General features: G+C 45.2%; 2 protein-coding genes across 3 annotated transcripts in view; both read right to left on the reverse strand.

Moving 5' to 3' along the window:
- Positions 1 to 7,246, reverse strand: part of SGSM3 (small G protein signaling modulator 3) — a 29,083-nt gene extending 21,837 nt beyond the window's left edge. The window contains exon 1 of one of the 2 annotated variants that reach the window (XM_054167852.1): positions 7,137 to 7,246. The gene's annotated coding sequence lies outside the window, so the exon portion shown is untranslated. Of the gene's footprint in view, positions 1 to 6,170; positions 6,521 to 7,136 lie in introns of those variants that run through there. The other variant, XM_054167853.1, reaches the window with a different exon arrangement.
- A 1,558-nt stretch (positions 7,247 to 8,804) lies between these two features.
- On the reverse strand, positions 8,805 to 27,006 carry ADSL (adenylosuccinate lyase). Its single transcript, XM_009902471.2, has 13 exons — positions 26,810 to 27,006; positions 22,020 to 22,223; positions 20,924 to 20,968; positions 20,077 to 20,156; positions 17,539 to 17,710; positions 17,195 to 17,241; positions 16,708 to 16,798; positions 15,800 to 15,869; positions 14,668 to 14,815; positions 12,693 to 12,783; positions 12,066 to 12,155; positions 9,256 to 9,432; positions 8,805 to 8,942 (listed from the first exon to the last, which is right to left on the reverse strand). The coding sequence occupies exons 1-13, from the start codon at positions 26,963 to 26,965 to the stop codon at positions 8,856 to 8,858; spliced, it is 1,458 nt and encodes a 485-aa protein (XP_009900773.1). The 5' UTR covers positions 26,966 to 27,006; the 3' UTR covers positions 8,805 to 8,855.
- Positions 27,007 to 27,499: the final 493 nt, after the last annotated feature.

A 27,499-nucleotide genomic window follows, 5' to 3' on the forward strand; every position in this document is an offset into this window, starting at 1 on the left:
TAGGTTTCCTATATGAAGGAATTCTGGTCACTTCACACTTTGGAAGAACAAAATGTTTGTTAAAATGCAAATGGTGTCTGTTATTTGTGGTTTTACTTGTTGAGCAAAACAAAGGCTGGAAGAGAAGTACACAGTCAGCATCAGATACTGCTACTTGAAACATTCCAGCTGCAACACCTGTGTTAGAGTTGCAAACACACACCATGCAGGATTATATCCAACCAGGTTGTTTTCCAGCGAGTGTCCTTTAGGAATGGATGTTTGCAAGGGAGAGCTGTGAATTTACTTCCACTTGGCAGTTCCAAGCCTCCTCTGGATGCACCTGCTCTTCCACACAGCTGTGGCAGGAGAGATTTCAATCACCTGGCTTCTTACAATCACCGGATAAATCATCTCCTGCTGCCTATGTTTTACTTGCTAGGCCTCTTTTGCCATGTGATGTCCACTGAAGCCTGCTGTGATAGTGCCTGGATATGCTAGGCCTGAAATCACACTGTCCAAAGCCTTTCCTAAAAGTAGGATCTTTATTTTGGAACAAAACCTCCTTCCCAGGAGTATTCTTCCCCTGCTGATTTTAGCAAAAACCAAGCCACCAAAAAGCTACCAAAAAAAGCAAAAGGAGACATTTTACAAAGCGATGATTTTGTATGCTGAAAATATTATTACTGGCAACCATGCAGGAACTGTCAGTGAACACCATCAGAAGGACTAGAACAAGCATGGAATTATTTTCATCCACTATCATAGGAACAGTGTACACAACAGTAAGGTGGCATGTGGAGAAGCTTAACTTGAACATGAGGCAACACCGCACACAGTAAATGCCATTGCCACTTCTGGATTACCAACTGCTTTCCACTGCTCTCTGTTCCCTTCCTTTATTAAAAAAAGGAAAAAAAGAAAAAGAAAGTATGTTTTGTAAGAGAGAAAAGCAATTGCAAAGCCACTGTACTCTCCCAGACATCATGCACCTAAGTGTAAGCCTCTTCCAGCTCAGCTTTTAAGACCCCGTGGAGATTGCATCCAATTTAACATTTAGACAGACTCTTCTTCTCTCAGAAATCACACCCTGCACTGAATCAGGAAGTTCATTTCTGTCCTCTTACACTTGGGAAGCTTTGATTTCCTAATCAAAATCCTGATTTGCTCAATGAAATGCACAAGAGGAGCTCTCAGCAGGAAGCCCTTCACCTTCCCTTCCCCCATGAATTTCTCCCTGAGGTCAGGCAAAGGCATATCCTGGAGCTGCAGATGCCATCAGGCCCACAAGTCAATATTTACATTGTATGTATACAGTCAGAAGAAAATTCCAGCTTCACAAACAAGTGGGTAAGTGAACAAAAAGCACAGCCATACACCTGACCAAGGGGCAGACAAGATGCAGACAATATATGGCACTCACGCCGTGACACCTTGGCTTTTGAAGTGATGCAGAACCCTACGGGGACACGGATATGCACCAGCTCCTGGTTAAGGAGTCAACAGGGTGCTGGTGAGCTTGGGTCACACCAGGAACTATCTGTTTAAGGCTTACAAACCACAACCAGCCTCACACTCCTTTGGGTGTTGAGCAACTACACCCTGCACTACAAATGCAGGAAGAAGGTGCTCAGGTAGCTTTCATCCTTGAATTCTACCATATGACTTGGAATGAAAAGTTGGTGGACTTCAGCGGCCCTCAGACCATTTATTCCTAGCAGAGGAAGTAAATCAGAGACAAAACAAAAACCTACAGAATTCCTGAAAAGCAGCAATGGTGTGAGGGCCTTGCCAAGCTAGATGGGCAGGCAGGAAGAATGGAGCTGATAGTTACAGAGCATCACTCAGGACTCGCTAACTGGGACCGCAAACTGACTGCAGGAGCGTGGTGGGGGCAAAGTGCCTCCTCCCAAGTGCCCCAGTGCTACGAGAGCAACATGTAACAGAGACCAAAAGAACTAAACTGGAACTCTGTGTCTCCTGCCATAAAGCATCTTGGAGACCCCTGGCCACACTGGAAATGCAATTCTGTGCAGCAATGTAGCTAAAAGGTATTTTCATGCAACAGAGCTTGATCTCTGAACAGTGTCCAACAAGTCTGCCTGCTGTAATGACTGAGAGCCCCACTGGGGCTGAAGCTGCTGAATGATCTCCAGCTCATACAAAAGGAACATAACAAGTAACTTCCAGTTTTGTATCCATTTCATCTGCATTCTGAAAACAAGGATGTGAAAACACAGAATCCTGTTACCTACTGCTTACACATTGGATAGGGAGGCCACAGATGGACTTCCTGATTGTAGTTCAATGTGTCAAGCTGGCTTCCATAAAACCCACTCCCCATTACCTACTTATGTAGAACGCAAATATGCTACATGTCAACCTGCATTTTCTTTTCAGAGCTGAACTGCCTTCGATTTATCTAGCTCCAAAGCAGACAGCTGATCCTTTATGCAGTACACAGACTGAAAAGGCTGAAGCTCTTCTAAAATCTGGAGATAACAAAGTCTTCCTCCATGTGGCTCGTGAAACAAACCAACAAACGCCAAACAAACCAGAACCAAACTTACTTATGGCTCTGCTGCTTCCCTGTGCTGGTAACACAAGCTCTTTTAGCCCTGGAAAGCAGAGAGGTTTATCCTTACACAGCAGACACTTGGTACCTGCTAAACATGAACTACACTGCTGTGAAGAACCTTTTGCTGCTGTGGAGAACCCCTTGGGATCAAAAGAGGAGGAGTTTCCCCTTTGCTGGTGCTCCCATTATTTGAGTGGTGAGAGGAAATGTGATGGGAATACAAAGTGCTCCTCCCATCTCACACAGGAAGATTACAATAGGACAAGCACTGCAGCAGCAGTTGCTGGTGTTTGGTTTGTTTTGTTTTGCTTGCCCTTAAAAAAAAATCTGCATTGAATAAGGGTGGGGAAAAAAAAGGCCACGACAGAAATTAGCAAGGTGCCCACTCCTACTGCACAGCAAAAGTCTTCTTGCTTCCAACACAGAGGGAAGAAAATCAATGCATGCTAAAAGGCAGGTCTGCAATTGCCCTAATCTCCAAGGCTTAGGATAAAGGCGATGCCACGTTAAACACTGCTACACAAACACAGCCCAAGGGTTTCTGGCCAGTGTCTAAGGGGCCCCAAACGTTTTCCATGAGCCAGTTTCTGCACAGTAAATGGATGGTGCAGGGCCACAGCACTTCTGCAGAACTCTACAGGAACTCATTTCCCCCCAAACTCTCCAGAAGCAGTTTTTTATCTTTTGGTCCATGAACTTCTGCAAGTTTGCAAACCATTTGTCAGATATCTGTGAAAGGGAATGGCAACTGCCCAGGTTCATTTGCTATACAGAAGTCTGAAAGAAAAGGTTTCAGAGATGTAGGGTTGTACCAAGTGAAGAAAGGTTGACAGACACTACTGACAAATATCTAAAGACAGATATTATTATGTCTTCTACATGACATCCTAAGCAGTTATGCCATCCAAGGGTTAACATCACCTCCAGATCCAGCCCCTTAGTTTGATTCCCAGGCTGGTCTCATCCACTGCTCCCAGTGACAAAGGAACAACAACCTGAAGAACAGCTCCTCCCTGACACAGCCTCTGATGGATCTGCAAAGTTTTAGCTGTTGGGGTTTGCCATTCATTTGGTGAGATAAAAGAAAGGCTAGATCCAGGTCACTCTCCTGTAGCTCTGTTGTATTACTCTTTGCTCTAGTATTAGCAAACCCCTGCCAGATTCACCAAGCAGAACTCTAAGCAGGTCTCACTTTGTTTCCAAACCCCAGCTTTTTAAGGGAAGCATATTCCACAGCACTCCAGATTTTCCTCCTGTAGGGAGCTGTTTTTCCAGAACTCAACTTTCTGAAGAGGCTAGTAACACCCAAAACACCTCTCAGGACTGTTTGCAAAGCTCTTATCCAGCATGTCGTGTTAGACTACTTATGTCTCGCTCCTGCAGAAATTTACAGGCAGAGATAACTCAGAGGCAAAAAAAAAAGGCAAAATATAAAATGGTCCTTAATGTTTGTAACATACCAAGCCACTCCCCCTAATGCTTCCTGTTATCAGGAAGATATCACCTCCAGAACAAAAGGGCTGTCACGTTATGGATATTTTCTCTCATCTCTGAATCATCAGGTACTTCCCAGTCGAGAAATACTACACTGACAACAGTTCTTGTAGCCCTATTAATACCAATATCTATCTTCTCCTAGCTCATAAAACAAGTGTGTTGACATTTCTCCTATGTTTTGTGTGTCTGTTTTTCTTAAGCCAGGAACAGAAGTGCTCTCTTATGGATATAACTTGTTGTACTCCAGTTAAAAAAACATAAACTGAGACTTCCCCAGAGACAAAACAGATGTGGCAGGACGCTCCTCTTCCCTACCCAATGCCAACAGTGACACAGCTGACCAGTGAGATTTTCCCCAGCATTCTCCGATCCTTACCCTGTGCAAGCTTTACACATCTAAAATCTTGACTGTGTGATGAAATGTGGTGTAGAAAGAGACTTAAAGATGTCTTTGTGCTGCTGAGGATACAAACCTCAAGTAACAACACCTCTGCATCTCTTGAGGGACATTTGGGACACTGTGCTCACAACATACAATGAAGCTATTTGTCTACCTCATCTTACCTGACTGCTGCAGGCAGGATAGGATAGGATATAGGATCACCAATGTGATCCAGATCACCACCTAGGACCACCCCTGACTTAGCCAGAAGAGCTATAGGACCACATACACAAAAATAGCAGGTACATTACTTTTAGCACTATTACTTGGAATAGTTATGATACTCTTTGGGCTTCATTTTTCTACTTTCTTCTTATGTTTTCGTGGAAAGGTTTGTAATAAACAGAAGACAGACATCATCCCAATCATTTCCAAACCAGTTACAGCCTCAAGTGCAGCATCACTTGGGAGGGCTGAATACACCAACTCCTTTGTTAAAGCATCCCAAATACGGGAAGCAGTTTTGCAACAAACCAACCAGCTCCCTGTGAGCAGGACCGAGACTGGCAGCTCATCTCATACAGATCCCTTAACCAATAATCCCTGCTGTTACCATGCCACCTCAGGTAAGAGATGTTGAGTTTTCAAAGCTAAATGTGTTTTGATTATTGCCTGCCTTTTAAGAACATCAAGGTCCTTTAGAACGCTGGTATTTGTAAAAGACATCATCCCACAGGAAAGCAGGCAACAGGTTAACAGCACAGCAAAGAAGGAAAAACTGCATGACCTGAGCAAAAACCTCAAAAAGGGAAAATTATTTCAGTAACAGTACTTCACTCACCTCAACAGCTGATGTTAACTCTATCAAGGACACTTCCCCCACAAATACGTCCCTCCTCTCTGCTGCCCCCTTCACCCTTCTTCTGAGGAAGAGTCACTATGAATGACATCTCCCTGAGATGACCAAGATTACACAGTACCAAAACATTATCCTAAACAGGAATTAAGGAAGGTGGCACCTGCTATTTAAACCTGTTAAATACATAATTAATGTAAGTTTATATCAACATGATGCAAACAGTCCCCAACCCAACCTCTTTAATTACTTGTCATGCCTCTTGTCACATCCTCCCTTCCTTTTTACTTCACGAATTCTCCAGGAGAGGAATCTGACCTTTGTTTCAGCGTAGGGAAAGCCACATACAAAGCAAGCTATTCCAGAAATAATGAAATACATCTTTATTCCAGTGACTGTTTCTTTCTAGCACACCACTCCAGACTCTGTAGCAGCTGATAAACTGCTCTAGAATTCAGATTATCCAGCAAGCAACTGTATTCTGATCAGAAAAAAAGCACAGCAGTGCCCCGCTCCTGCTAGGCTGGTAGTTCCTTCCTGACTGATTCTGAGATCCAGACTCTCACTTGGGAACATCTACTATTCTTAATCCCAGCAATACTAGAAACAGCAATAAAGATCATCCAGTTCCTCAAAGAAGTCTTTTACTACTTTATTCCCACCACTCCCCCTCCCAAACATTACAGCAAGCCGTACAGAGTAACGAAGGCTGTGACACCATGAAGTAGGAAGCTATGACATCACATAAAAACCCCCACACCAACATCAAATCTGTCTGCTTAGCACTGAAGTACCTGCCTAAATTCAAACATCACTCAAAACATTAGAAAGGAAACCCAGCAGCAACAGGGAAGAAAATTTTCCTCAGTCACCCTTACCAGCTCTGTGAAGAGACAGCAGCTGTCCCAGAGCCCACAGCCACTGCCTGCAAAGTGATTTAAATCCCTGTCACGGCGGTTCTTTCCTGCCTTGAATTTACATCACCAGGTACGAGGAACTCAATTTGCCTCTCAACTTGCTTTTAACATTCACTACAGCTGACAGTCATAGGGCCTGCAGCGTCTCTATGCCCACTGCCTAGAGGACACTGCCATATTTCCATCTGTTTCGTGTCTGCTCCTTCCCCACAGCCAGACAGGAGACAGGCTGTCTCACCCCTGGGGCCCCTCCGAAAAGACGCAGGCGTGGAAGGCAGATGAGGCTGGCAGAGCTGGATGGAGGAGACCACCTGAGAGCCAGAGCCACCGAGAGAGAAGAGGCAGGTTAAGGGAGAGGCATATTCCGGGGAGCAGGAGGGCGCAGGAGTGGCTGGGAGAGGGAGAGAGCAAAGCCTGGGAGGAAGCGGGGAGCAGGCAGAGCACGCCAGAGGGAAAACGTACCCCAGCCTGCCCAAGGGAGCCTGACGAAGAAGCTGTGCACACCATGAGTCACTCGCCGGAGCCCAGACCCTGCGTCAGCGCAGCAGGTGAGCGGCAGCCTGCCCAGGATAGGGAGGGAGGGGATCCCTCCCTTTCCCTCACCGCTGCCCCCAAGGGGCCCAGGGAGCGCACCCCTTGCCCCCCCACCCCGGGCCACCCCGCCGGCTTCAGTCCTCTCTCCTCAAGGGGCACTGCAAAGAGTAGGGGAGAGAAGAGGTGAGGTGCCGGGGGAGGTGGGGGAGGTGTGCGCGGGGCTTCCCACAGGTGGCGCGACCATTAATGAGAAGAAGCGGGGCTGGCAGCCCCGGAGGGCGAGGGGCGGCCCGCCGAGACCTCCTGCCCGCGAGCAGGACACCTTCCCTTCCCCCCACGCCTAGCGCTGCTCGCCGACGCCGGCCCGGCCGCGGCAGCCCCGCAGGCACTCACCTGCTCTCGCCAGCGGTGTCCCCAGCACCGCCCGCCCGCCGCGCTGTCCCCACAGGGCGGGCGCTCGACCCCGACCCGGCGGCCCCCACACGCCGCTCGGGAGGGCGGCGCGGCGCACGCGCGGCGGGCGGGCGGCGGCGCGGGGCGCTGTGGGGGCTGTAGGCCGGAGCCGCCGCGCGGCGGGAAGGGACCTGTCGGCCGCGCGTGGCGAGCAGCGGGCGTGGCTCCTGCAGCCCCCTTCGCACGGAGCAGGCGGCACGAAGCCGTGAGAGGTGCAGGTGGGGAGGGGGGGAAGAAGCAGCAGGGAGGGTTGCGCTTAGCCCCTGTACCAGCCTCGGAGGAGGCGCGGGGCAGAAGCTGCTGAGTTCTTTTCCATCATCGAGGTCTAGATTCATTTCTCCTCAAAGCATGGCACAGGCCAACTACTGCTTTACAGGTCGCGTTTCTCATGGACACGGACTACAGGGCTGTGTACCAGAGTGGTCTGGAAGAGTGATCTGGTCCCGTGAATCAGCAGAGACGTGCTTCTGAGGCACTTCTTGGCAACCTCCATGAGCAACCTGAGGGGGGAACTACACCGTGGTCTGGTACCACTGTTAAAAACAAAGCAAGGTACTCAACAGAGCTCTTCCAAAGAGGAGTAGAAGCCACCAAAAGGACCTGTGTATGTGCCACTGCTGTGGGGAGGTGACATTTTCCTTGTGTCATTGTTACTGTTTTTAAACTTTACAGGGAAAGAAGTCCAGTGCCTCAGAGGTGGCCATAGAGTCTAGTCTTTCAGTTAGTTCTGCTTTCCTTAAATCACACTTGAAAGAAGAATCAAGCAGTTCTGATCATGTCATCTCTGAGTCTAAGTAACAGAGGTAAGAGGGAGCTTTTGATTGCACTCAAGCAAAGGAAGGGGGTTGTAATATAACAACACTGGGAGAAGAGGAAAGGGAATCATTTGACTTTAAGTCATGTCCAGTAGAACAGAGACATTGCCAACAGAATGTGTCAGGGTCAGAAATAAGACCAGACCCTGAATTTCTGTGGCATGCAATGAATTGCAATGTCTTTTTTTCGTTCCTTATCAGACTAAACTTGCAATAGAGAATGACTGCCACATGCCAGGAGTCCAAATGCCATTCAGTATCAAACACCTACAGCAAAGGACTTGGAAAAGTAAATCGCAACAGCTGGTTCCTAACCCACATCTGGAAATACGATTTTCAGACCCATGTGTACAGTATTAAACTAGCAAGGGAGCACTGAAGGACTAACAGATGAGCCAGGAAGTTTTATGGCCTTTGCCTTTCATTATTCTGATTTTTTTGGGCCTGTGTGCTGCCCAAATCTCAGTACTCTGAAAGCCAGGAAAATATTTTACCATCTTTTCAGAAACCTGTAGAGAAAATTTAAGAGCAAAAGAGTAAGATGGAAAGGCAAGTGGGCTCAGTTCCCCTTACCTGTGCTCAGTCATACATGTCAGGCAGCACTTGGCAATGCTCTATAAGGGGCCAGTGAAAAGTACTGTGATAAAGTTACCCTGTCACAATCAAGGATTTCTCAGTAACTCAGCACAGAAGTTGAAAGCTTGATTAAACATCAGACAAAGAATGAAGAGCCCATCTGGGGGTTAAATGTACTGTAGAGAACCAAAACAAGGTGACAGAGTAAGCAGACCTGGTTCAATAAGGCTTTTATTATCCTGCACCCACACACCTTTGCAGAATATACCTAAAGTGCCAGCTCAATTTTCCCACCCATCTTGTTTTGGTATGGATCCAACGCTGGGCGCACTTCCTGCTTCAGGAACTTTGCCACCTGTTCAAGGACAGGAAAGAGAAAATTAGCCAAAAAAAGGGCTTGCCCTCTCCTCCCCATTCAGACCTGCTTGTCTCACTGGGATCTGTTTCACACAGACACCTAGCAGTCTGACAAGTCCAGAGTCAAAAATGTGAAGCCCACAAAGACAGACAAGGAAGCCAAGGAAAATGAAAGAGATAAATGTGTCAGTCTTAGTGGCATAGGCAGAGGTATGTAACATGTACGCCCTCTGGCATACAACAGCATGCAGGATTAAGCAACACACTGCATTACAACCTGTAACACCTGTAGCCTCTTTCCACTACTTCACCTGCTGAGGAGCACGTCCAGTGAAGGAGGAGGGATCCAACAGACTTTCAAGTTGTTTATGGATAGGGGCAAAGTAAGAATCAGCACGGACACGGTCGATGAAGTCATTATCACCCCCTTCCTGTTTCACAACAGCAGCAGCTTTCTGGGAGAGAACTCGAATCTTCTCGTGGCAGTCCTTTAGAAGAGGAGGGGAAAAGAAAAAAGCTATTCCATTGCTACTGGTAGCACACATTCATCCCACTAACCTGTGCAGGAGAAACTTCGAAGTGCACTGCACTGGGTAACACACAACTGAGACAGCTTGGACTGACTGCAGTGGCTCATATACCACTCTGTTAAAGCAAGATTGTCTTCATCCTTCCACATCTGTCCTTTGAAGCTAAAACAGTCTGAATGACACACACATACTCTGTTGAATTATACCACCAACTTACAATACTGGAATCCTTCACACTTCTTCCAACTCCCCAGATGCTTTTAGGAGTTGTCATAGGATTTTTTTTTGGTTGTTCTATTCTCTACTTGCATGATTTTTCCAAAGACAGAGTAGAGTAACTGCTCCCAAAATATTCTATGTACTGTAATAAAGGAATTCCTTATTCACCACTAGTCAAGCCCTGCATGGAACATCTTGGGAGCACAACAGCATAAAACCTCTAGAGGTTTGGAAATGGGAAAAGAAACAAAGCTAATGAGCAGTGAGATGATGTAAACCACAGCTTACATAAGGACAGACTGAAGACAAAAGCAGCTATTAAAAACTTGAGGCCTTAAGACATTCTCTCCCAGAAACCCCTCACATGACACTAAGAATGGGAAAAGCCCTCTTAACAGTTTTTCTGCAACATTTCCTAATGCCTTGATTTCCTGTGGAATCAATGTGTAAAAACAAGGGAACCCAGCTTAGTCAGGCCCCAGCTGCAAAATCAGATGCTGCCCTGCTGGCCCTAAAATAGTCATGTGGTTGCATTTACAGACATGTAAGAATCTTCTCCTCACATCGATTATCCTTATCTGTCTTCAGTCAGGAGAAAAATTATCTCCTGTTCCTGGTTTCCTCCACCCAAAGGTCATCTTGCTTCAGCACTGACCTGCCTTAGGTGAACAGATGTGGATGTTTAGGGGAGGGAGCTGTTCAGTGGTGGGGGAAGAAAGTGAGTTTCCATGCTGTGAGGTGGGAAAGCACAGAAAATGTGCTGTTCTGGGGTTCCCAGAATGTGAAAACAGAACATACCAATGTGAATAAGAACAGATTTGATGTGTGCTAAACTCCATCAATTGGTAATTAACCACCTCCAGAAAGAAGGTAGGCCAATAGCAAACATAAATGAAATTCACTCTTCAATCTAATCGAAGTAGAGAGGACCATTGAGGTAAGAGTAGGATACTTTTCTAGAGAACCATGACACTGACCAACATGGTGTGACCCTTTATACTTTAATTGGGAAGCTTACTAACTGACCCAGTGGCAAACTTGAGACACATAGGAAAAACAACCCTTTGAAATGTTAAAAAAGCCCTGACAACATGGGTGAGCTGCCAGAAATAGTCCAGGGAACTAGAACTTCATATCCTGCTCAAAGCTCCCAGCAAACCCTTCCACTATTGCTATCTTGCAAGTTTAACTTCTATCCCTGCTGTGGAAATAATCATAGAAGGACAAATTACTACCTAAGTGTAAGTGGAAATAAGATGGTTAATTAACATGTAAATTTGGTTATCAGTTTGAAACTGAATTATGAAATCAACTGCTAAGAAAAATACAACCTAATTGTGTCTGCATTTATTTACTAAGGAAAAGATTTAGTTTCCATTTGCTTGAACACATGAAAGAAGGGCCAGAACTGATGACAAAAAGCACTATCCTGAATTACAGGAGAGGGACACATGAATGAATGGTTCTTACTTGCTTTTTCATTAACAGCACTGAATCATTCTTTTAATTTGTCAGGTAGCCAAGTGCCAGCATGCTCCATTTAAAGCAGCCTGCCCTGTGTTCCAAGTGCCTTCAACGTTTACAAAAAGAAAACGCCTACTAGTATCTAATATAAAAATAGGTCTCCCTCTTCTCCAGCACAGGCAGACAGATGAGCTCAACACACAGTGTTCCAAACAGTAAATATTGTGTGCTGGTTTTAGGCTACGCCTTTAAAATGTAGCTGCAGATTTCGAGCAGAAAAGTAGAAAAATGTAAATAAATCACCCTGGGGTGTAAAAAGGCAAAACCAAAGATTACTCTAAACAAATTCATTGGGTAAGTATCTGGAATAAGAGGAGCTGTACCACTACAGTTCTTTCCATTTTCTCTTCTGCTCTTGGCTGTTTTGCTTTCCTCAGGAGAGATAACGTGCTTCTGGCTGGCCTTGGATAGGTCTAGCCCACTGCCTTCTCTCTCAACTCTCTCTCTCTTGGGACAGGGGGTGGGGGGCAGTGGAACGGCTTCCCTGGTCTCCTTGACCAGGGGTGTTTTTGTGTTGTTTGCTAATTGTAAATATCTGTATAATACTGTAAATACTGTATATTTTGTACATATCCATTGCATTCCATTGTAGAGTGTAGTTTTTGCTTGTAAATACAGCTTCATTTGCTTCTGAGTTAGTCTGGCTGAAGTTAATGCTGGGGGGAAACTCTGCCCTACCACAACTACTCTCTCCTCAGAGAGCAGTCTGGCTTTGCAGCACCACTGTGCTATTAGTAACTGTGGGAGGAGGCAGAGAACAAAAATAGGTGATATGGTCAAGCACTTCTGTTTCTCTGGGGTGAAATGCCAGGCAATGAACAAAGGTGTAATTTTGACTGCGCTTGTACCTGACGATTGCCCCCAGCTTTCACCATCGCCATGATTATATTCTCTGTGGCCATAAAGGGCAGCTCCTGACGGATCCTCCTCTCAATCACCTTAAACAGAGCAAACAGAAAACAGAAACAGCATTATAGCAATTCTGTAAACAACTGGGAGTCCCAGTGAAATTTCTCCCTTTGAATCTCCTGGACTGGCCAGTAATGCAAAGATTGTTTCTCTCTGTGAACTTAGCCATAGAAATCCAAGTACTGAATCTGATAATACTTAGACTGTTTATCTTGTAAAGGATGTGGTGAAGATGGACAATCAGGGGCATTTTTAACCTATAGGTAAGTTACAGGACTGTATGAGATCTGCCTTGACAGTATTTTTTGGTGGTAAGTTCTACAGATCCATTGTGTAGTTCAGGGGAAACTATCCTTTTGGAGAATTTTTGAATGTACTACCTTTTGCTTTCAAAAAGTACCCTTTCATGTCTGTCCTGCAAAGAGTGAGAATGAAGAGCAACATTCAGAAACCACTTGAACTAACATAAAAATGTAATCCTTTGAGTGGGAGGATTTTTGATACACTTTGGCATAGCTGCAGCATTACCAAGGATGCAACACTGCACACATTATCTCCTGCTTTACCTTTGGATATACCACAAGTCCCTCGGAGATATTCTGCAGTGTACTCAGAATGATGTCAGCTGTGAGGAAAGCCTCAGCCAGACACACGCGCCTATGAAACACACATACCCAGGGCCCCAGTTAGCAATAAAGGCCACGTTCCCATCTACCTCAGATCCAGCTCTTCAGTTTCTGTAAATAGCATTGCTGTGGCCCTAAAGCTGGAACTGAAGCTGAAGGTCACAACCAGGAAAGCTAAAGAGCGTTTTATAGCAGTAGATCTCAAGCTGGGGAGGTGGGAGGGGGTTTTGGGTCTCAGTTGATGTTTCCTTTGTTAGTAGAGAGTGGAAGAGAGAGGAAGAGTGAAAGCACCCATAGAAAGCTCAAAAATAATTAAACCATTACACAGCAATTTACAGAGCTAGCAAATACATGTGTGTCTTCCACTATGTGTTCTGTGTTGCCCTACTCTCCAGGAGTAAGAGATGGTGTGCTGTCATGCTGTGCCTGGCTGTGCTTAGTGGAGAACTTCCAAAGTGAACCATGCATGTAGTGGGGGCTCCCTCCAAGAGACCAGCTCCTGGCAAAAAAAGCATGACAACAAGGAAGAGGGAAAGGATAGAAGTAGTTGGAACTGAGCTGTTTCAAGCAAAAGGCTCCACATCACAGTGCAGCAACTACAGCATCATCCATCTGCAACAGCAGTGCCTGGCCCATTCTAAACTGTGAACCTTTAGAAGACAGTAGTACTTGAACCTTGTGCTACATTTAAAGCTCCCAGTTCTATCACACTGTCTTCAAAAGGACTTTGCTGCTTTGCAGGTTGATAGCATTTTCTCTGACGTGCTCTCCTTTCAAATCATTTCACCTTTAACAAGAAGAATGCAAGGCAAAGGGTTTTTTGGTAATAAATTGGGTTATGAAGTGGACAGAAGACCCTTTCTGTTAGAGGAGGTGAAAATAAAATTTGAAAGATCCTGGTGTATCTCCCAACACTTGGTAGCTATTGGGAAATAAACACATCACATCAACCAGTATTCAGTTTCTTGAAGGTTTTCGGCTGCCTGTGCAGCTCTTTCCTTAACAAGACTGTGGAGTAAAGGCCTTTTGGGAAAAGATCTGCTATGCTTTTGGGACATTTTATGCACACCTTACGTTTGTGGACACATTTTTGTACCAACATTCTCACTAACAATCTGAATGGTGGCCTGTAGCCAAAAGTGCTGTTATTCCTGGTTCCACAAGCCCCATGTTTTAAAAATCTACAGATTCTGGGAGATCAGAGGACTACTTTGAAGTTAAAATATATCAAAAGGCAAAGATGTGATTTATACAAATCTAGTGCTAACTGGAAGATGGAAGCATTGAATTTAATGGCTGTCATTGACTTGAAAATACTTATAGAGAACTTTTGCTCATCTCAAAACAGCAGTAATGAAGAATCAGAAAACAAAAGCAGAGTTTGCTGAGCTAAAAGACCTGCACAGGTTTTAAGGAAATAGTACTTAAAAAACCCAACAAAACCAAAAAGTTTGTGCTCTTTTGTTTTTCTTTATAGGCTCTGAACTACATCATGTAGAGCACAATGCAATATAAAGATGAAAATAAGTTTCTTCAGATTATTTGGAGGGAGTTAAAGTATTACAGATAAAATGTTGAATTATTCTTACTGAAGCAGGGTCAAAAACCACCTTCAAAACAGACAGGGAGGAAAATCTGAGCAATGCAAGAACTGCTACAGCACGCTGTGGAAACAGGAAGACTACAAGAGCAACTTACTACCAAGGCTTCTGCATCCCTCCCTCTCTCTGCTGATTTACTTTGCAGAAGATCTTGACGTTAACAGCACCCCAACAGTTTTCATCTGATCTTAGAGAGGAAACCGCTCTGTAGTCTCTAGATTCTACTGAGACTCCTTTGCATCAAGGTGGTAACTTGTGGTTTTAGTTTAAAACCAGTGTTTTCTAAATTGCTGCACTGCAAGAGCTAAACAAACCTGTTGGCACTGTCATCCAACGTTCGCTCAAACCACTGCACAGAGGCCGTTTGGAGGGGATCCATCACCAGAGTCATCAGGTGTCGAGCCAGGCTGCAGCAGCGTTCTGAACGCATTGGATTCCTCTTGTAAGGCATAGCACTGGAACCTGTGAAAAGAGAGAGAGTGATGGAAATGGGACACAGGAGCAGTGCATGCAGGGGCAAGGGATGAAGTTCCTCCCCCAGGTAAGAGAAGCGTGCCAGGAATCATGGTTTTGACTAAAGCACCAAAAGAAGATGATTTTGTAAGGACAAAATGGCGTAAAGAAAACGACGCTGCCACAATTCCTCTTCTGATCAGAGACATCAAAATGTGAGGAGGAAAAAAGTGAGAAGACCTTATGCAATTCTGCAAAACAGAAGTAGTACTACCACATAAAAAGAACAAAGGGACTTAATGTTTAATGCAGCATTTAGCACCACCTCTCTAGGCTACCCATGGCAACTTCAGCAGTGTTCAAGACCCCACAGGCTCAGTAACATTGTCCTTCATAGCCAGATACGTCTACTGTTGGCCTGGTGAATGGATATCAAAATCAACCATAGAGAGTAGAATGATTGAAGTAACAAATATGACTAAGACTTAATTTTCTGATTCAGTCCTATGCAACTACTTAGGCTGCCTGTCTGGACTTTCTTTCACCTAAAAACCCTTTGAGCAACATCAGAATCACATCACTGGTACTCTTCTAGCAGGGATCCAGTCCACTTTCATTGTTCCAAACTTGTCTGTTTATAAAGACCAAAATACTGAGTCAAGCAGAAAACCTGCAGCTCCAGCTAGCTTCATGAGGAATGGAAAACGCTTAAGTACTCCTCAGATTCAGTTTTCCTCTGTGGGGAGTATGTGACTGCTTCTGCTCTGCCCTGAAACCCAGGAAGTGCAGAAACACAAATCTGATTTTAATTACTTAATACCCAGAAACCTTTGGGCAAAGTGCATAATTTCCCCCCTCCCCAAGTAATCGGTAACGATGTCAAACCTCAGCTAATTTGGAGCGACTTCTCACGGTGACATTTCTAAGCTTGCTTAAAAGGTTACACCAACATGAACACATGTGTAGGTCCAGGGAATGTCTCCCATCCCTTACCTATCTGCTCTTTCTCAAAAGGTTCCTCTATCTCCTTCAGGTTGGCCAAAAGACGAATGTCAGTACAAATCTAGAAAAAGCAGCAATAAATGAACAAAGAGAACCAAATTAATACACACCGATACAGGCTCTTCTTCGTGCTCTTGAGGAAGTGTTTGCAGCTGTGTCAGGAACTAACTTTGGGATACAGTGAAACATTTGACCCCCCCCCCCCCCAAAATAATAAATTGATACTGCAATCACACTTCCAGGCCGAAAAATCCCAGTCAAGAAAGAATATGGGGGGGGGAAAAAAAGTGTTCACAGTATCAGAATAGAATAGGACTCCAAGAAGGGCAAACGTTTGCAGGGAGACACCAGGAGGGAGCAGTGAAAATGCTTAACAAAACTACAGTGATTTGCAAAGGGATACATGTGCATTGAACCAGCCAGCCTGTAAAACAGAACCAGAAGAAAATACCACAGATCACTTTAGGCCAAGAGAAGGAGAAGGAGGGAATATAAATAAATCAATGAAAAGAATCCACGAGGACAGAGAAAATAACACCATTATCAGCAAGGCAATTAACCAGGAGCAAATGGTGACATTCAAAAACTTGTGCACCACCAGGAAAGACATTTACTCTAATTGGATCAATTTAGCCTAGATTAGACTTAATATCTGGTATGGGATTTGTTAACCCATATGCTCAGTAAACTTCCTTCAGTTTGCCACTGGTCTTAAAATTGCTGAGGTTTGATTACTAAGCATGTATCCTGTGGTGGATTTACATCATCACAAAGAGAACAACAGAACAAGAAACAGCCATTAATATTTCTTGAGAACGGTGTTCTGTGCCATGAGCACCTTCTCTTCAAGATCTCAAATGTATCCCACTCTTCCTAATCTACATAAAGAGGGCACTCACCTTGTGTATAGATGCCCCAAGACTGGCCAGCACAGACAGGACTTCAATATCCACCTTGCGACTATAGGTCTGCCCTGTGACCATGTAAGACCTAAAAATAAGCACAGAAATGGAGTGTCCCAGACAGATAGAGCTGCATTGCAAGACTTTGAGCAAGGAGTGACATGGCTTTTGAAATGGAGGGCTGTCATTCTGCCCTGACAAGAACAACTTTGGATACCAGCTGTCAATTTAGGGCAGCATGCAGATGGGAGAGAGGAAAGCAGAGGGGAAACAGCCAGCCATACTTTAACAGGGAGACAGGTAGAAGTAACCTGTTTAGGAGATGAAGTTTCCTGTGGGAAGCTGCAGCTGGGAATGAAAGATGGCAAAGGGAATAAGTCCACAGCAGCACAGTTTGGCAGCCAGAGGAATCTAGACTAGGATGAACAGCATGGGTCGCTTTGTTAGCACCAAAGTTGGGTGACTAATCATGCTTGTTACATACCGCTTGAATCCTGCCTTTGCAGTCACTAATCTGTCCAGCTCTTCAACCTCAGAGTGAAGGGAAAAACACAAAACAAAACAAAGAGAACTCAGAATGCAACAAAGGTCAGAAACAGCAAAAATGATCCTTTGCTTTCTCAGTTTACTGTCAACAAATGTTATACTTGCTGGGAAATGCCCTCTCCCCAAATCCTGCTCACCATCACACAAGGCCTTGTCAGCTGGCCTCAGAGGCCCACTGAAATGCCCTGATGCCAGAACCTACGTGTTCTCCCAAAAAGAACAGCATTCTAGAGGAGAGAATTGCAAAGACAGCCTGGAGTGGAGACTTGCTATCTGACTTACTTTACTATGGTCGCCCTCAAAGAGCTGCAAGAAGCTGGCTTGAGTGCCAGTGGTGCCTTTTACACCCCGAAAACGCAGGTCATCCCGAGCCCGCTCCAGGTTCTGCAGGTCCATGCACAAGTCCTGAATCCACAAGCAGCAGCGTTTCCCCACAGTGGTGAGCTGGGCAGGTCTGAAAACAGCCAAGGACAAAATGTGATTTGTTGGCAATTTGCACAGCTCCAGAAGGATGACTGAGCTTTGCTGCTCAGTCTACTGTCACGACCTCCTCGTGGGTTGGTCTCTCTGACTCCTCTGAGCACAAATCAAGACACTTACGCAGGAAGACGTAACAGCACATACACGTCACCAGTAAATGGTAATAAAGATATTATCATTCTTTTCAGGAATTAGATGTAATTACATCAAGAGAAAACAGTAATTGAAGTTTCTGCATGCATTAGGTGATTAAGAAATAAATGAAAATTGGTACCTGAGGGTGTTTCACTACTACTGCTTTTGAGAATTTCCGAAATAATGTGACTGGAGTCCTATTAGTCAGAACATCTAGAATGGGTTTCAGGGCATTGTTCATGTCCAGCAGCACAGCCTCAGTCTGTGCAGGTGCCCCACTCAGAGCCCTTCAGTCAGCCACTGCAGGTGCCGCTCCCCGCGCCCGCTCCGCTAGTGGATGGCGCCCTCTGGCGGCCGTCGCACCGCATCGCTGGTAGAATTCTGCCCACCAGGGAGGCCGGGCTCTAAAGACTGGGGGTGCATCCATCTCCCAGTTTAATTCTGTTCCCTCAGGGCACAGAGGACATCCTGGGTAACTGATAGCACTGGCGTGCATTTCTCAGTGCAGAAACATCTACAAACTCATTGTGATTTTAAATTACTCCTTTAATGGACTACTGGTTTTGTGTACAACCCCCCACTCCCCCCCCCCCCTTCCTGAGCCTCTGGGCAAATGTGCAGTAATTAACAATGCTGTTAGCTAATGATGTTCTTAGGACCTGTCTTGAAATGAGTAGCTGCAAGCTTCTACCACTACATCCCCCTGCAAATACTTTGAGGAGAAAATGGGGATAGTAGACAGAGCCCTTCAAAATGTCCACATGAACTCCAGAGATGACTTCTGTAGTGCTTGTAAAAAGTGTATGTGCTGTTTAAGCTCAGACATAAAAAAGGAAGCATACAAGATGTGGAAGTTGGGAGGGAAGAAACAAGAGGAATACAAAGGAAGTGTCTAACACTGCAGGGACAGGACTAGGAAAGCCAAAGCTGGACAGTCTCTTCACTGCTGCCCTGTGATGAGGGGCAACAGACAAACCTGAACACAGGAAGTTCCACCTCAACACGAGCGAAAACTTCTTTACTGTGAGGCTGACAGAGCACTGGAACAGGCTGCCCAGAGAGGTTGTGGAGTCTCCTTCTCTAGAGACTTTCAAAACCTGCCTGGGTGTGCTTCTGTGTGGCCTGCCCTAGGTGACCCTGGCTTGGCAGGGGAGTTGGATTCTATAATGCATACGTTTCTTGAATAATCCTTTGTACTCTTTCCAAATGCCAAGATAAAACTGAGCCCAGAGAAAAGCCACAGATCAAGAGAGGCCTAGGACTAGAGCTGATTGAACTGACATGGCACATACAGCAAGACACTTAATCAGAGACATGGCCTGATGATGTTCTTTCTCTCCTTTTGGAGAGATTATAAAGTGCCAGACACTGACTCTGACACAACCTCTGCTTCATTTCCCTGCTTCTGGTCTACCTCACTGAGGCAAAAGATCCAGGCTTACCCCAGGGTGTAGTTTAATGCCTCTGAATACAAATTGTTCATGGAGCAGCAGATAGTAATCTACTTCAACAACAGACCTACCAAGATCATCATCTTCTTTTCAGTAGTCAGCCTAAAAATATTCTATTCTGTTCCACCCTATCCTATCCTGCTCTGTCCATTCCACCCTATCCTATCCTATCTGCAGTCAAGTGTTGGAATTGCTGCACAAGAAGCATTAAGTTTCCCAAGAGACAGGAATCAGTATGATCCTGTTAGAAGAAATTCCTCCTGATTCTTCTCAGGGATGTATGAAAACAGATGGATTCTGAACCATCACTTCAGAAGAAAGCTTCAGGTATAGAGACAGAGTAGCAGCAGTACCAAGTGGCCAGCAGACCTTTCCAAGCTGCATTTGAAACTACCTTAACTGACAGAAAACCAATGAAAATGTGACTGGAAGACAGGCTTGCTGCAATTCCCAGTCATGCTTTTTGAAGCAGCCCAGAACACACACATCTGTGCTTGCCAGGAAGTCATTGCTCATGAAGCTGTGTTAAACAACTGCTGACAACTAGTCAAAGCAACAACTCAATTTCCTGAGATAACCTGGAGTTAGGCATACACTCTTTTTCTGAACCAACAGCAATGTCTTAACAACATCCAGCAGGACCAACTGCCACCCTTCAGAGATGGGAAAGAGAAGGACGAAAGAAAAGCAGTAGCAGGTCAGTTTAACCAAAGCACAGCTGATAAAATGAAAGCAAAGGCTGATGGCTACTTACTGGTAGTGAGTGAAGCCCAAAGTAGGCATGTCAGCATACTTCTCAGCAAAGTCGGCCAGCCGGCTGATCACCCTTGCGAGCTGGTGAACGCGAGAAGGACAGAAGAGAGGCAGAGTGAGAGAAACCCAAAACTCACAGCAGAAGCCAGCACGCTTATGCACAAGACCACTGTGAGAAAGAGGGGAGAGAAACAGCTGATACTCTCCTCTAGTAACAGAATTTGCTTTATTTCATTTTTTTTCAGGGCATGCATGTAACTTCTGCTTGCTACAAAACTCGAGCAAGAGATGATACACGTGTTGGACTTCAGGTCAAACTAGGTCAGTCCTTGTGCTTGACCCAGTCCTGGAGTTGGTTTCTCTCTCAGTATTTTTTCGACCCCTGGAACTGTTCAGAAGTAAAGCTGCTATGGGTGTAACTGACAGATGTGAAGGCCAGGGAAAACTGGGTGCTGAGACTTTCAAGTCAGATAGACAACACTGCACTACACTCTCACTGTATCTGACTGCAGAAAACTGTATTATATTGTGTCTCGAATGCTGACACACTCCTAGGAATGTAGTTAAGGGGATGCCTCGGTTGCATCTGAAAACACTACAGCTGTTCTCTGGAACTAGTACCCGTGGTACAGATAAACGAGGATCCACTTCTAATTCCCATGGTGAGCAAAGCAGCTTTAGGGAAAGACTTGTGAAAGGAAAGGCAAGTAACTGTTTGCTTTCTTGAGAATAACCCAAACAGTCAGCTCCTCTCAGCCTCCCAGCAAGGCTTAGGAAAATCCAAGTTAAACACAGGCTATTCACAGGACTGCCCACTCTGGAGACACTCTGCACTACTGCCTTCTCACCTTGGGTAGCAGCAGGTCAAACCCATCACGGAGGACAATCAGATCCTGAAAGAAGCAAGGAAAGGAAATTTGGGCCATGTCTGAAGGACCAGACATACTGGCTTCTCTCAGAAAGGACACAGACAATTAAAATATGCTTTGTATGCTCCAAAGTCTCTTCTTAAGGCGAAAATTCTGCTACCATTCTCGTATCAAAACTCGCAGTGGATTTAGTGAACTTGCTGGATGCATCACTGCTCCTCCTATACTTGTCCACAGAACTTCCCACTGCACAGTTGGAACACCTATTTCCACTAACTGAGTACGAATGATCATTCAGACATACTCCTGATGTCCATGGACTGTTAGACTAAATCATTCATCCCAAGTGGAAAATGCAAGCACTGTAGGTTAAAGACAGCAGGAAAGTCAGTGGACTGAGCAGGCAGCAGTTGTCTTTACTGCTTGAGACTGAGGTACAGCAAGTGTCACAAGGAAGGTGGTACTACCTGAAAGCCAAACATGCTTGAAGAGAAGTAGGGTAAAAATAATCATGCAGCAGCTTCTCACATGAAAAAGTGGATGTGAAGTTTGCAGCGGCATGGACGTGAGGGAACAGCAGTACGTACTGAGAAATCAGGCTTTAGTTTGCACTCAGTTTTAGACAGGCTTTTCCCAAACATTTGACAGTTGTGTGGAGCAGTGGCACTTCCTTTTTCACTTAAAACACTTATCCACTCTCTTGGCCACTGAAAAGCTTTATTTGCTCTGAATTAATATGGAGATTCCAACCAGCAGTTGAAAGCTCATGGGCTGTGTAGATCAAAAGTGGCCTTGTACAAGTCACTGAACTCTAGGCTTGTTGGTGTAACTGACAGTTCACACAACTCACAATCCCTTATCTCCTTGAATATTTAACATGCAAGCAGATCTTATGGAACAGTTCATTTGCAAGCAGATCTTGCTTCATATCAAAAGAAAGCAAGCAAGAGAAACTTGCCCTCTTAGGGTAGCTAGGATAAAGGGGAATTGACCAATCTTTCTGATGTTATTTTATCAGTAAAAGTCTACAAAGAGCTACCAAGTAAGCAACTGCAGCTCTGAAATATGATGTTACCGTGTTATCCCCTACGTAACAGGAAGTTGCTCCAAGGTGAATGATGGCTGCAGCTTTTGGGCAGCAGTGGGCAAAGGTGTGAACGTGAGCCATCACATCGTGGCGCAGCTTCTTCTCTTCCTCTGCCGCCATTGCGAAGTCGATGTTGTCCAGGTTTGCTTCCATCTCCTGTATCTGCTCATCAGTGATAGGAAGCCCAAGTGACTGCAAAGGCAAAAGAACTTTCTATTTCTTTTTGTCTTTAAGAGACAACCCAAACTGAGAGAGGAGCTGTTAAGACAATTTCTTCCCATACGACTTCTCATGGCAGCATGGCGATTTGGCACAGTCAAGAGCTGTAACAGCAAATGCTTTTATTCTAGGGTTCTCCAACCTTTTCCAATAGCATGGGATTGTGTTCATGCTTAGATGTTCATGGTAGCATGGCAATCTGGCATAATCAAGAGCTGTAACAGCAAATGCTTTTATTCTAGGGTTCTCCAACCTTTTCCAATAGCATGGGATTGTGTTCATGCTTAGATGTTCATGGTAGCATGGCAATCTGGCATAATCAAGAGCTGTAACAGCAAATGCTTTTATTCTAGGGTTCTCCAACCTTTTCCAATAGCATGGGATTGTGTTCATGCTTAGATGTTCCCCCTGGGCTTCACACTTTCCTCAATCATGCAACGCCCCTGTGAGAACCATAAAAAATCTAGACAAGTGGGGAAAAGTGACATTAAAATAGTACAGTTTTAGCATCTTTTAATGAGATTTACCCTTTGAGGGGGCACAATTCAGCCACCATATCACTAGCTAGCTTGTGTCAGGAAAAACTCTGGATCACAACGAGATCTACACAACTGTAAGCAGCAGATGCAGAACGTAAGGTAAAATACACATTTGTACCTTTCCAAAAATCCTAAGGTACTTCATCTCAGTCTGAATCTGGAAGCTTGAGAAATTAGTTACTTGACCTGGAAGGAGGAGATAAATGTTCCTACTTCTTGTTCCAAAAACATCTGCTAAAGCTTTTTAGCAAGCTGACTTAGAGTAAGACACCGCACCTCAGAATTACACACTGGTATGACTCTTGCACAGCTCTGTACTGGCAGAAGCTAAGCTCAGAAGAACAGCTTTTCCTGATACTGGGAACTTAGAAGTCTCACAATGAACTCAGCATTACTGCCTTTTCCAAATTAAAACACTCATCTTGGGCATTAGTAACCAGAAGTCGCCAGCCAGAAAGCTTCGAGGATACAAAGTATTACAAAAGCTGCTTCTGCCCAGAATCAAACTGACTGAAAAAGCATTTTGCCCATGTGGAATCTGAACTAGAGAAGACATCAAGTGAAGCAGATGTGTCTTTGAGGTTCTCATCAGATTAGCACTCATAGAACTTAAAATAGGATGCTGCAAGTGTATACACAACCATGACTGTCCAGATAAAGAGGAAAAGCACCTGGCCCCAGACTGCTGTCTGAGGGGTAGTGATACAGAGTGCAAGTGCCTGAAAGCACAGGGACACCTGAGCAGGCAATACGCTCTTGTGCCAAGATCAAAATCTCATGCCCTGTCCATACATCCATGATCTGTTGGGAAAAGCTGACCACAGCATGCAGCCATTGACAGCTATACAGAGGAAAGAAATAATCCCCAGGAATAGGACTGCTTGTCACAGGAATACGACTGAGGCAAGGTAGTGCCAAGGCAAATGCTGTTCTCGTGCATCCACAAACATCACCTGAGGCCTCTTCCCTGTGAGCTTTTGCTGATAATTGGCAGTACCTCAGGAAGAAAGCAATCAAATGGCCTTCCAACCAAGTAGAACTACCCAAGGGAGAACACAGGGTTTTCTCCAAAGCACCAGAGGTCAGAGATGTGCCTGCTGCATTGTGAAGCTGTAATTCCTCTGAGGCTGTTCCAATGCTTTGATGTGCCACTGCAACAACTATGACTGTTCCTTCATCCCTGTTCCTTAAGGGCCAGAGCAGAGCAGGCAGATGTCATGAAATATCTCCTGCAAACAGAGTGATGCTGGGCTGCTCATCTAATGAGGAACACATGACATAAAAATGAAGAAAAAAAATGTATGAAGTACCATCTAGGCTCTTACAGGAGAGGAAACAGATTTCACATGTGCAAAACTCTTTGTCAGTTTGATGCTGCAGGATGTCAAAGCTACTTCTAGAAGAAACAAAAGCTCCATGAAATTTGTACCTGACTTTCACATAACATATTTAGGGCAAGAGCTCAAGACTCAGAAGAAGGATGAGATGTTAACAGAAGCATCATAATACAAATGAATTTGTGCTAAAAAAATGTAAAACTAGAGTTTTGGGATGGGCATAAATTCAAGACACTTCAGCATTTAAGCCCAACTAACTACTATCAGTTGGGAAAAGATCAGTTTAAGTTCTGATTTATCTTACTAATCAGATGCTTTGCTGAGTCCCCTCCTTCAAACTCCTGGTATTGCCTGTAGTAAGGAACAAAACATCAACTGTGAAAAAACAACTCTGTCTAATCCAGTTTCCAGTGAAATAAGTTTTCAGTTCTTAATTCACACATTCCAGGTGGACTGCTTGAAAATTTCTCCCCTAAGTAGGGTGCATATTGAAACCATTTACCCAGCCTTGTACTTTATCTGAAACTTCATGGCCCCTGCAACTACTTCCCTGCAACCTTCAGAAAACCTATCATTAGATTTTCCTAATCTTCTGCTTTACTCCAAGTGTTGCCCATAGTTTATGGCTTTTTAATGTACCCCAAAAGAAATACTATGCACCTTCAAAAAGGACCCTAAACAAACTGCTTTTATTATCTGTAACTAAGTAGTCATTAACAGAGCTAACAGGTGCTGAAAATAGCTGACTCTTCCCCTTTCAGTCCAGAGCTGACATCAGAAGACAAACTCCTCTGTAATGAGGAGAGAGACAAAAATAGCAATCTCCCTCTTCCCACTACAAAAAGGGTGCTAAAGAAATTGCAAGATCTGTCTCTGCCTTCTGGGGATAAAACTCTACAGTGGCAATGGGAGAGAAAGCAAGGGTCAAGAGGCAGGGGAACCTGAAGTCAAGGACTTGAGAATGCAAAACTAGTACTTTTGGCAGCTTGCTTCCTCCTATTGGGCAAGTCATGTAAAGTAGTTTCTTCTTGATCAGCAGAAGAGGTGATGGTTATCCACTGGAATTCATATGGCAGTGTTTAAATTATGTTTTGAACATGGTAAAGCTCCTTAAGCATCCGGCCTTGGTATCTACACTTCCTGCACTAGATGAGGTTCGCAGTCTGCTCACTCCAGCATCTCAACTGCGGTGCCACTAGCACGTGGTATTTCAGAAGGCAACTCGTATTTAACACAGGTGTAAAATTACATCTGCAGCTTCTAAAATATCATGTTTGGTGCAGCATACTACCAATGAGGCTGCTGTAGTGGGATGATGCTTGAATGGAGAAGCAGCATATTCATTAACACTGTTTGCTCATTCTCCAGGACGGTGTTTCTCTGCCCTTACACTAGCAGCGATGTCCAGACAGAGGGCTTAGATTGCTCCCTAACAACCCCAGTGCTTCAAGAACAGAAAATGAAGGGCTGTATAAAATGAATGGGCAACTGTTGAGTCTGAAAGGTAAAGCTGTCAGCAGGCAGAGTGCTTTTGTGTTTGCTTTGTTTTCCTTTGGTTTTTTGACAACGCATTTCAGCTTCTTCGCTGTCAAAAACCTGACAAGGATTTTCCTCTCAGTGACATAAAACCAAGTTAATGAAAATTGATTGTTTCAACTAAATAGTAATAAAGGGCTGTACACATAACCCAAATCATGGTAAGGTGGTCGAGCTTCAACTAGACAACAACCTTAACTCCATGGAATCTAACACGACAGCTTACAATCGTATGGATGTATTCCAGTCACTGCTTCTCAACACCTGAATTGATACCAATCCTTTGTGCTATCAGGGTGTGACAGTTTTAGGCTATGCCTTCAAGGACAGCTACTGAAACGCTCTGGCTGAATATTTTGGTGTAGAAAGGAAAACAAAAGATAGTTCTAAACTAATTTCATTGGTAGATCAGTGGGAACACAGGGTTGGTTGTTTTTGGGGGCACTTAGCCTGTGAGAAATACAAGAATTCCAAGGGTAACTGTTCTGATCACTTCACACAAAAGTAAACTTTTCTCAGCTGTAAGGGCTGTCTAAACAACTGGCTGCAGATGTGTGGGGTGGTCCACTTGGCACAGACTGACAGCAATCTGATTGCATGGTACCAGTCACACCTCCTGAAAAACAAACAGTCAAGCCCTAAAGAAGGCCACTGATGTTTGCTCAGAAGGCAGCCCCCCCCGCCCCACACCCCTCACCTGTTTACCAAAACCGTTACAAAACCAATTTCACAAATAAGGCAAGGGGGAGGGTACGAGCCAAGCAGAGATGATTTGCTGGGGGGATGCTAGGTACGTGGACCACATACTTAGTGTCCTGTAAAACCAGCCTTGCACAACCTCCACACCCCCTCGTCCCTGGAACAGGCGCAGGGCCGCCCCAGAGTTGCTCCGGCCAGTTCTCTGCCGCTCACTCCGGGCAGACCTGGGCCACTGCAAACCGAGGCCGCTGCTCGGTCTCGTTTCCCAAGGGCAGCTCCGGGAAGGCAAGACAAGTGCCTCCCGCCAGTTCCCGCGCCGGGGGGCAGAGCCCTGAAGGTGTGATGGGAAGTGGGACGGGGGTGGGAGAACCACGACAGCTCTCCTTTCCCCTCTTACCCAGCCCTCGTCCCATGCCAGGGTAGTGACATTGTCCCGTCCCGCCGTTACCTTCTCGGCCTGGGCAAGGTAGAGCCAGAGGCGCCTCCAGGTGCCGAACTTCTTCCTCTCGCTGAAGTTGTAGCCCATCTCAGGGCTGGCGTATCGCGACACCAGCGGAGAGCGGTAGCGCGCCATCGCATCCTCCTCAGCTGGGGGGGCCGCCATGGCAGCAGCGGCACGGCAGGACGGAACGATTTCAGCCGCCCGGGGCTGAGCGCTCGCCGGCGGCCGCAGATAAGGGCGGGCGGTGGCCCCGCCCCGCCGTCGCAAAGAGCCCCCCCGCCCCTAGCGCGGAATACGGCGCCGCGGGCGCAGCAGGGGACGCCCCCTGGCGGGAGGAGGCCGCGCACGGAAGGGCCGCAGCGAAGATGGCGGCGGGGGCGCAGCAGGCGAGAGGGGAGGCGCGGCGGAATAAAGGTGCGGAAACCACCAAGGTTAAATGCTTAGCAGCCAAACACATTTATTAGTCTTTTTTTTTTTTTTTTAAACTCCTTTTTTTTTTTTCCTTTTTTTTTTTTTTTTCTTTTCTCTCCAGGAACCCAAAAATATTTTGTAGTTATAATGTAAGCAACTGAGTTGCACATAATACAATCAATATCTTTCGAAAAAATAAAAATAAAACAAACGAACAACAACAAAAAAAAGCTGTTTAAAAGCAAAAAAAAAAAAAACCCAAAACAAAACCAAAAGAAAAAACAA

The sequence above is a fragment of the Dryobates pubescens genome, chromosome 15, assembly GCF_014839835.1.
Source record: "Dryobates pubescens isolate bDryPub1 chromosome 15, bDryPub1.pri, whole genome shotgun sequence".
Lineage (NCBI taxonomy): Eukaryota > Metazoa > Chordata > Aves > Piciformes > Picidae > Dryobates > Dryobates pubescens.